This window comes from Diplotaxodon limnothrissa, linkage group LG23 (assembly GCF_057381915.1).
Source record: "Diplotaxodon limnothrissa isolate DT_005_m linkage group LG23, D_limnothrissa_male_GT1.1, whole genome shotgun sequence".
Classification (NCBI taxonomy): Eukaryota; Metazoa; Chordata; class Actinopteri; order Cichliformes; family Cichlidae; genus Diplotaxodon; species Diplotaxodon limnothrissa.
In genome coordinates, this window is record NC_140617.1 from 28,320,133 (window position 1) to 28,330,608 (window position 10,476).

Consider the following 10,476-nt stretch of genomic DNA (forward strand, 5'->3'; position numbering starts at 1 on the left):
CTCCAAACTGGTTGGTTACCTGCCAAAGTGGTTGACAAATCTTATCAGCCACGAGCAAAGAAACTCGCTGCTGTTTGGTTGGCAGTCACATCCTAAGCACTGTAGGGGAAAGACTTCCGGCTTGAGTTTAAACTGCGCTCAGAGAAACCGACCCAAACCGACAAATACCATTCAGGGATTCAGTACTATGCTTTTCTAAGTTCTAGCGAGTTATATGCAACCAGTGCCGCAAACTACCCTACACTTCTGTAGGATCAGCTGCAGGAGTGAATTTCAATACACACACACACACAAATAACTTGTAGCATTTTATTTTTTTTATCCGTGACCTTGCATATTGATATGTTGTATTTATTTTTTAATTTACTGGCCTGAGGTTTTGGGGATTGGAGCTCAAGTGCAACTCGGAATAAAGTTCTGGCATGAGCTTTGGTTTTTGTTGGGGTTTCAGGGTTTGGGGTGGGTTTTCAGTTGTAATTCAGGAACTACTTTCATTAATTGATTCAAAAAGAAAAAGATATAAACTTTATTCATGCTTCTTTCTATTCAGTCTATGGACAAAATGACCGAGAATGAATGTTCTTCAGACTCCTGGATTCCAGTATTGTGTGTACTTCGATGGATTGAGCCCGGCCCTGTGTAACTTTAGAGGGCTTTGCGTTTGGCTGGTTTCGTGTGATTGTGCCCTGTCCCGTAGAAACTTGCAAAGCCCAGCGTATTTGGACATCCATTCATACACCTCTCGGTTGTACCGGCTCTGTGGTCCATTAGGACCAAACCGACCATCCAAAGGACGATGGGGGAAAAAAAGGTCCTCAAAAACCTCTGGTCCTACCATTGTTTTAGCACCTAAACTTCCAAAACGAAGCAGATATTTGGTTCTGTTTGTCTTCACCTGATCAAGTACCCAATTAAAGCAATTGACGACAATCTCGTCTACCATCCATTGGTTCCCCTCAGGAACCATGCCTGTTCTGACTCCACCAAAGGAGCATCTACATGAAGCATTGCTGAACTGAACTTTGAGGATCTGTAGCGTTAACTTCTTGCACTGAAAAGTTAGGAAACTTCACCAAAAGAGCTTCTAAATACGCAAGAATTCGGAACATCTCATTTTAATAGGTGGCGCTTCTAAAATAGTCCAGAATGAACATGGCCCTATGGATCTATAGCTCAAATATTTAAATTTTGTGAGGTAAAGTTTTTCCTCTGGAAATTTTTGGAAAGCATTTGAGACATTTGATGTAGTAGATGTATATTTTTCTTTAAACTAGCAGCTTCTTCTTGAATCTCCTTTATTGGGAAAATTAGCTTCATTGTAGGGGGAAAAGGTAGAATTTTTTTTTTTAATTAACTTTTTGTCTAGAAGAAGCTTTAAAGAATTATTATTCAGTGTCAGTGGTCTTGTGAGCACCCCCAACTGAACCCAGTCACCCAGTTTCTCAGCAATGGGTAGTGAAATGGATCCTGCTAGAGTGATTCAACTTTGGAAGCACCAGTTAATCAAGTCAGTGAAAATGTAATTGATTGGATGTTGTCTCTGTAATGAAGATGCCAGCAGAGATACACCCCACCCCACCCCTGACAAATGCTCATGAGAATCCTCTTGATTGGTAAATGTTCACAAAAGAGGTTGCACGGCTTTCTAGATGGCAACGACAACTGACAGCCTGCAGGGCCTGTTGTACCCAATGTTCTCGCCCTTGCAAATGTTGGTGAACACTAAAAGTGCTGTCATATCCACTGTCCACACTTTGGTGTTTTTTTTAGCTAATAGCATCAGGGGTTTTGTCACCTTTTCAGCTAGTGCAGGAGCTACCAGATTAAATTACACTTTCTGAGTTTCCTGTTTTGATCTCTGGCACTGTTGTGGAGATTGTCTTTCGTTCAGGAGGATAGTGCAGCGAGTAGCGAGGCAGTGTTGATATCAGTGTTTGCAAGATAGCTGGTCACCTCAAAAGCTGAGGTGACCAGCTTTGGAAAATAGTCCAGTCATATTCGACCCTCCTGATTTGTATAATTTATCTTCAACTTCAGCCTTATCCTGATGAGGAGCAGTTGACTTGGCGACCTGAGAGGAGTTAAAAGGATGGATCTTTTGGATATTTAAAGGTGTATGGATGGGTCCTGCGCATGTTGAAGCTTTACATGTTTCTACCTTGACTTCCTCCAGCCCAGCACCTCACATTGCTGTGCATATAAACAGTGAAACATTTGTGTCTTGTTGCCCCCACTATTTTAAGCAGTCTAGGATCTGTACAGACATAAATACCTGTATCAACTATATACTCTGAGCTGAATCTTTATAAGTGCGTGTTGAACTTCAGTGTTTCCTCTACATTCATTTATACTTTTCTTGTGTTTTGACTCAGCACCCAGGCCTGTAAAAGTTTCCCTTCACTAAGCTGGAGGCTCATTGGAGCACTTTGTAAGGCAGAAAGAAAACGAATTGTGATGGTTCAGCCAAAGGTGTTCCTCTGGGAGCCTGCTTGGATCCCCTGATGGTTACATTTTAAAAAGCCCTCCAAGCTCTTTAGGAGCTGTTGCAATATTCCCATACGTGCTACTACAATCATCCACTACAGGTTATTTCATTCTAACTTCCCAGTCTCCTCCTTTTTCCTGCTGGTGGTAAAGAGTTTTAGAGGAAACATTGAACTCCATTGACCCCCACCGACCCCCACCGCTAAGACTGTCTTGGCAGTAAGAGAAGTCTGGTTACCAGGCCTGAAATTTCTACAAAAAACCCCCCACAAAACAAATCAAAAAAATAACAAAACAAAAAAAAAACAAAAACACTACTTTGACCCCACATTTCTCGAGGCTGTCGAGTTGCAGCGCTTATCCCGGGTCTGCCAACACTGTCTCCAATGCCAATGATGCTCACAGGTTGTTTAAAGCTGGGAGAAACTGATCAGTCTGAACATGAAACTTCAGTGTGTCATGTTTTAAAAAGAAAAAAAAAATCCTCTCTTCAGTGATGAAAATGTCTTTTTTTCTTTGCTCCTGATACATGTGACTGTACATTTTATGTTACTGAGAAAAAAATGTGAAAACAAGAAAGAAACTAAGGTCTGCAATTTCAAACTGGAAAGTGAAGTACATCAAACAAACAAACAAAAAAAGAAACAGCCCACTGGGTTTTCCTGAGTAGGAATGAGTCTTTACCAGCTTCAAGGATGTCCTCATCCTGACCTCACAGAAGGGATGAGAGGAAAATCTCTTGAAAAAGTGTTACAGCAGAGGAAACAAACTTCATGAACCCTGTGTACATTATGGCAGAGGAGGCAGGACTGATCCCTGATTAGCGCTGCGACTCTCGGCTAATGTTAGCCGGCCATGGTTTTTATCAGCTGAAGTGATCCACGTGATGTAAATAAATGTGTTTTTAGATTGTGAATGTGTTTTCTTTCCTTTTTTCCCCCTCTCTGAATCACTGCAGTCTGGAGTTAACTCTTTTTAGAGGCTTGGCGTTTTCCTGGAAACAGTTTGGTTTTCATATTTAGGGACTTTTTAATAAAGGAAAGTCATAAAATAAATTTTGATACATCAGATTTTAAGAGGTAAACCCTAACCAATGCAATTAGGTGTAAGTACACCTTGTTAGTACTAGATTAAGTACTTTTGTCTTAATTCTTTGTTAGCATCACAGTTACTGCAGATGAGAATCTCCTGTTCCACCACATCTCAAATCTGCTCTATTGGACTGAGATATGGTGACTGTGGAGGCCATTTGAGCACAGTGAAGTCATTATGTTCATAAAACCAGTTTGAGATGATCTGAGCTTTTGTGACATGGTGTGCTATCCTGCTGGAATCAGCCATCAGAAGACGGGTACACTGTGTTCATAAAGGTATGGGCTGTGCCTGTGTCATGGCTCTGAACTATGGAGCACAGTCACCTCCTTTCCTCTCATTCAGAGAATTAGATTGGCTCTTCTTAAGGCTGATACTCACAGGTCCCTTCACTCAGTTACAAGCCTTGCTTAAATGCTCAGTGCTCCATGTTTAAGAAAAGGCAATTAAATTGAGGGTGGGGGGCTGGGTTCCCTGTTGGAAACATGAGGCTTATATTTGGATTATAGGCTTATATTTACAGTACAGCATGGCATTGCACACTGAATAAAATCTTTAAAACTGTAGCCACAAATACATAGCATACCATTTAAACAGTTAAAATGAGTAAAAAAAAAAAAACAACTTCATGTTTATAAAGCTGGATTTATGCAACAATGTACCTTTGAAACTTGATTCTAAAAGAGCAGCAATGAGGCTTTTGAAGCCTAGAAACACAAAATATCTGCCAAGAGGACACCTAATTAAATGAGTTCTTTTTATTGCCACTAAGGTGAATCTTCATTCAGCTCACGGCCATGCAGACCAATCAGCTGATCATTGTGCATAAACTGTAAAACCATCGTGGGAGCAGCGATTCTTGTGAACTGTGGAGGGACACATGCCTCACTGATGCTACAGCGTGTTTAAAAAGAAACAACAACAACAAAAAACAGACTTTTGGCACAATTACACATATTTTTGTCCAAGAAATCAAAACTGCAACTTTCATCCAGGTTATTGTCAACTGCACAAAATCACCACTAGATAGCAGTATTCAGCAGCCTGATGCTCACGACCTGAAAATGATGAAAGCTGGACGCTTGATGACACTTGCTAAGTCCAACTACTGATCAAATGACACAAGCACATGAAGCTGAGTTTTTGTATTAAGATTTGGGGGGGGGGGGGGGTCTATCTTCAGCATAAACCTCTAACTGCTTAGAGGGTGAAACAATCGCACCAATGCCAAACTATTCATTTCCTTTTATTTTCTGATCGTTTAGAGTGGGCGGCAGCACAAACCTTATGCCCTTCAGTCCAAGTCAAAACAAGCTTCACAGACTCTGAATTCTAAATGTTCTGAAGCTCTACCCAAATGCCGACATGGCCCACTGCTTGACGTCAGTGGGGCACTGTGGGTACTTCTGCAGGGCATCCATGATCTGGCTGTGGTCCAGCGTGAGCCTCATGAGCTGGTACTCCCTCTGGACTTTGGCCGAGGAACCATCGACAGGCCGGATCAGCTCCAGCTGCTGCAGGTGCTCGAACGCCTAAAGGCGAAGAGATTAAGGGTCAGTCAGCAAACAGATTGTATCGGTGTTCAGGAAATGTCCACTTTCTGCCTGGTGTGGGGGTTTGGTAGGAAAGACTGGGGGAAGAGTTTCGAAGCGTTTCTACCAACCTTCATGACAACAGGCTGCTCAAAGTTGTACATGGAGTTGGACTTCCTATGCAGGAACTTCTTAAACTCTGGAAACAATCAGGCACGAGTGAAGAAACAGACGGGACAGCTTCTTCTATTTGTGTAATTTAATCGTGCGATCGTACCATTATGGACCATCTGAAGGTTAAATGGCTCTCCTTCATACACATCATTGAGGTGCTTAATGGCGATGACCAGGCACAGCTCCAAGATGGACAAACCTAAAGAGAAACGGCTCACTTAGACTCTTCGGACCACGGGTAAAAAAAAAAAAAACGTCCCTTGTTAGGATTTGTACTCACCATGGAGCATGTTAGCCGTGGCGTCAGCAAAACACATCCGGCTGGCCTCGAGCAGGTCGGCTGGTTTGATGGTAGGTTTGGCGACAGAGACGCGACTCAGGCACAACATCTGTAAAGATATTTAGTACGAAAAGAAACAATGAAAGAAAAGGAAACACCCAAAACTTCCCCAAACCGAACATGAGAAATGATCTTCTCACCAGCAGCATGTGCAGAGAGCGAAAGTCTTTGCTGGAGTTGAAGTGTCTCTGCAGAACTTCCTCCACAGATTTGTCCTCACACAGAGTCTGAAGAACCAAGAAAACAAAGATCAGTACTTTTTGCTTTGTATGTCTGCACTTCTGTTCTATGTGGAAAAGGTGTGTACATCGTCTGCCGTTCAAAAGGAGGCCAGAGATGACATCGCTGTCTGAACCATGTTAGCTGGGCAGTGATGTTACTACGGTCACTCAAACAACTCAAAATTAGACATTTTCTGAACTTTAGTGAGCTATTTAAGGCTTTTAGGGCACGAAGAAGGTAGAGCACAAAAAACAGCAGTACCATGCAAAAGCCAACAATCGTTTCATTATATTTTGCCACCAAGCCATCAGACTGTCATTTTTTAAAGTGGTCTTGAGCAACAATTCTTCAGGCTTTCTGAAGGTCTTTCCAAGTTTTCCTTTGGACAATGCCTTCTTTTTCACTAAGAGCCATTAGCTGAAACCATGGCATATCTCAGTATGGTATTCAGAGTTTTCTTAAAACATTTCAGGAGACTGGACCAGTGAATAACAAAAGTGGAAAGAGAAGAAGGGCAAGTCCTTAAAAAAAAAAAAAAAAACAACTATCTACAGCAGATGAACAGTATATGAAGGCCATATCCACAGGACTTTAGAGATTCATCTGGACCTTTAGCTGATCCATCTACTGTTCACTGAAGTTTAATCACAAACGGTCTCAGTGGCTGTGACGAAGCCATTCCTAATGAAGGGAAACAGTAAGAAAAGGCTGAGGTGTGAAAATTACACAAGAACTGGACTGAAAATCAGTGACATGGGTCTTGATAGTGATGAATCCACATTTGGAGTCTTTTGCTTCAAATCATTGTCAGTATGTACGGGGAGACGTACAACAGTGTCTACAGCCGTGTGTAAAACACGGTGGAGGCTCCATCATGGTTTGGTGCTGTATTTGCATTTGGCAACAGCTTCAATTTTTAATCACGACAATGATCCCAAACTCACTGCCAATGCAGTAAAGACGTACCTGGATAGAAGGTAAGGATCATGTTGACAGAACAGAACAAAAGGCAGAAACATCCAAAGAAGAGCTTTGAATGTCCTTCAAGAAGCCTTCCTGAAGACGACTTAAAGACGTGACTAAAAAAAAAAACTAACTTTGTGTCTGCCTGCTAACGTCACCTTTACACCAGCGTTCCACTCCTGAGCGAACTTCTTGTCAGGAAAGCTGTCCGGCAGGCTGAGTTGCGTCCAAACCCGTTCCAGGTACTGGGTGAAGTTGAGGCTGCTCAGCAGGTGGATCTGACGGTGGGAAAACCGCGACTTTACCCGCTTCTCCAGCAGCTCCAGAACATCCTGAATGGAAAAAGTATCACGACACTTACTAAAAACACCTACCATTATCTAAGTAGGGTTTCTGAGAGGTGTTCTGAGGCCCACCAGTCTGCAGGTGACGCCGACCACAGCGATGGGAGCCTGGGCGGACTGGGAGACGTCAAACAGGTTGTAGAGCAGAGTCTGGTTCTTGTGGTGGGCGAATAAGTCAAACTCATCCAGGACAAACAACACTGGGCAGCTACTGCTGCGATTGCCTTTTAGGAAAAAACCAACAACAAAAAAACATCAAACCTGCCCCTCTAGTCTGAAATCAGCTTTAAATATTTGAACTTTCTCACCTTTTTTTAATGCCTCCAGGAGGAAAGCCAGATTTTCAGCAAAGCTTCCCTAAGAAAAAAACGAGGTAGAAAGATCTTTGCAGTTTTCAGAGCTGAAAATGTTAATAACGGTCTCTCTAAATACTCACAAACACTTTGTCTCCAACAACGTTTTCCAGGTGGAGCTGTCTGGTTATTTCTTTCAGCGCTGTTCTGTCATCAGTCTGCAGGAGACCTGCGGCAAACACACAAACCCATCCATCCAATTCACATTTCCAGCAAACGTGTGGGTTCTTAAATTGTGAAGAACTTAAATGAGGTTTGGTACCACTGAGGTGAACCTGAAGAAGGTTCTTCTGCACCTTCTCCTCCTTCTGCAGGTCTCTCAGCACGCACTGCAGCAGCTTCAGGCACAAAAAACACAAACCTCACAGGATTCACAACAAGTCCACACTTTAAAAAAAAAAAAAAAAATTCATTTTTTCCCACGGCTCACCATTGTTTTGCCTGCTCCTCTGGGACCCACGATTAGCACAGAGTTACTCTCCCCGTGGATCGCCGTCCGCCTCAGCAGCTCCAGGAGGTGTCTGCAAACACAATGGCTTTAACTTCAATACCCACAATGCTTAGTAAAATATACACCCCCATCTCATGCTTGTAATGAGTGGAAATCTCTCACTGGGGAAGCTCGTGTTGTGGCCGAGTTGGCCTGGAAACTGGGACAGAGCTGTCACCCAGGTGCGACTGAACTGGGCCACTGAAACTCACACCGAGCTCCAGGTCTGCTCTTAATTATGGATGACAGTTCTACTACAGGCCTTCTAAACCATCCAACACCTGTAGGAACCGAAGCCAAAACAAAAACAAACACCCTTTACAGGTTATTTGCTTTTCCCAAACACTTAGGACAAATTATTCATGGTTTTATTTTCACAAGGCCAGATTACAACCGATTCCTCCTCTCCAGTATGAACAGTAAGGCTGTAATGGCCTCGAACTTTTAACCTTTTACTGATCACTAGTAAAGGTACCTTTCGTAATTACACCCTACATACTGTCACTATGTTTCACCACAGTGGGCAGTGTTTTGCCAGTCAGTGTGTTTTTACATTTGTAAGCCTCTTTCCAGACCTCCACTTTAAACAAGAATGTGTTTTTAAAGGACAACCATATTTAAGTCACAACACGCACACATGCAGGCGCACACACACGCACACGCAGGCATGCACACACACACGCAGCTTTGACAGAGCCAGAAACGCCCCGAGGATTAAAACAGGCCGATCCAGTTGAAGCTATGAGGCAGGAACCTGTGCCAGTCATTTCTCCAGTTTCTTTTCTCGCACCGATTGTCTTGTTTCTTATTTTAATATCCAACTTTGTTTGGATTTAACATTCTGATTTTCTCTGTGATTTTCTTGTAAACTCTTTTTCATGATACTATGATATGAGTCTTTTTGGTAAATGTGTTGACGTTATTATAAAATCACCTCTATCCACAGGCCCTGTTGTTATGAACTTACTTGTACTGAGCTTCTACTCCCTCTGGTCTGTCAGGGAGCAGCCTCTCACAAAACCGCTCCCTTAAAATCTGCTGAACCTGCACAGAAACATGTATTATAAATAAACTACATTTTATTAGGTATATTTCAGAGTATCACACTGAAAAACTCACTGGCTGTTCATACACACACCTGTGTGATGCATTCCCCTATAGGCAGATGAGCATCTCTGGCCTTCCTCTTACTCATGATGACTGCAAAACGTGAACAAGTGGGAAAACAGGTCAACTTCAACATGCCACTAAATTCATTTTCAGCGGGATAATACTGACACTTTACATTGCAGTTAGGTGTCAATTAAATGCACTAACATGGTGGAAACAACGGTTTTAATTCCAATAAATAACTTTTTTTTTCCCCTTTAAGTTTACGCCAAACGTAAGACTAATAATCACCGAAACGAAATAGCCTCACTTCAGGACATGTTTACAGTTGTGCTGTAACCAATGTTAGGGTCGATAACAGGTGAGGATAAAACACTTTTCAATTCGGCATGCAGCTGATGCAACGATACCAGTCTAATCTCATAGCTGCCTTTGACTGCTTATCTTACAATTTGGTCAAAAATGAATGTCTAAATAGATTTTATGTATGCCGAATTAGAAAGCGACTCATAAGTTTGAGAATCCGTCTCGGGCTGCATTCAAGGCTGAGATCATATCGACCGACAAGTCAGGAGAACTCAAAATTGTCATTTTTACAACAGAACTTCGGTGCTACACGCTTGCGACGCAACCCAGGGCTTTACTCGAAGATCTGCTCGCTAAAAGTGCGCTGAAGAAACACGAATGTTTTCCATTTCTAACTTTGATTACTTCTACCGTTGTGTAAGATAGGTGTCAGCTAGTCGAGCTTCTTTTCACACACACATCAGAACAAACATACCGGGAGTAACGAAGAGACGCCTCAATCTTCGCGGGAATACTCCTCGGCCAGCGATGACGACTTCCGGCTTTGACTATATCTGCTTTCTGATTGGCTGCGACTCAGAGCAACGCAGAAGAGAAACGCTGTGGTTGTAGAATTATATTATTCACACACACGCACAAAACCACCAAATAAAAAACGATTTAAAAGAAAAAAACATGACATATAGTAATGTGCAAAAGTCAACAATTCTTTCTTTATATTTTGTTACCAAACAGACAGGCTTCGTTGTATTGTTTTTAAAGTGGTTTTGAGCAATAGTTCTTGAGGCTTCCTGAAGGTCTTTGAACGTTTTTCTTTGGACATTGGCTGCCTTTTCACTTATTTTCGGCTTCGTCCTTGTCCCTGACCAATCTTTTGCTTGTTAAACCACTATGAATCATTCAAGCATAAAAAAGACTGAACCACTGTTGTGCAACCACAAAAACACATAATTTGTTCTAATGCCTTTAGTTGGATCGATGAAAAATGTCAAAGATAACACAGTTTGACAGACATTAAACAGTATTTTTGTACTAACAAAGATGATTCCTAAAAGCTATTAGTTGA

The 10,476-nt window shown here is 42.1% G+C and overlaps 1 protein-coding gene across 1 annotated transcript; it reads right to left on the minus strand.

Annotated features, from left to right (window-relative positions):
• Positions 1 to 4,925: 4,925 nt before the first annotated feature.
• On the minus strand, positions 4,926 to 9,189 carry orc4 (origin recognition complex, subunit 4). Its single transcript, XM_085348043.1, has 13 exons — positions 9,133 to 9,189; positions 8,962 to 9,038; positions 7,935 to 8,025; positions 7,767 to 7,842; positions 7,588 to 7,673; positions 7,460 to 7,508; positions 7,224 to 7,375; positions 6,966 to 7,139; positions 5,763 to 5,849; positions 5,563 to 5,671; positions 5,386 to 5,481; positions 5,240 to 5,307; positions 4,926 to 5,108 (listed from the first exon to the last, which is right to left on the minus strand). The coding sequence occupies exons 1-13, from the start codon at positions 9,187 to 9,189 to the stop codon at positions 4,926 to 4,928; spliced, it is 1,305 nt and encodes a 434-aa protein (XP_085204169.1).
• Positions 9,190 to 10,476: the final 1,287 nt, after the last annotated feature.

What these genes read in the sequence shown, in the direction of transcription:
- orc4 (XM_085348043.1), bottom strand. Translation starts at nt 9,189, where the DNA reads ATGAGTAAGAGGAAGGCCAGAGATGCTCATCTGCCTATAGGGGAATGC. An exon ending in GGAGTAGAAGCTCAGTACAA is followed by an intron (nt 8,026 to 8,961) that starts GTAAGTTCATAA and finishes TTGTGTTTGCAG; the next exon opens with ACACCTCCTGGAGCTGCTGA. An exon ending in AGCAGCCTGTTGTCATGAAG is followed by an intron (nt 5,109 to 5,239) that starts GTTGGTAGAAAC and finishes CTTCGCCTTTAG; the next exon opens with GCGTTCGAGCACCTGCAGCA.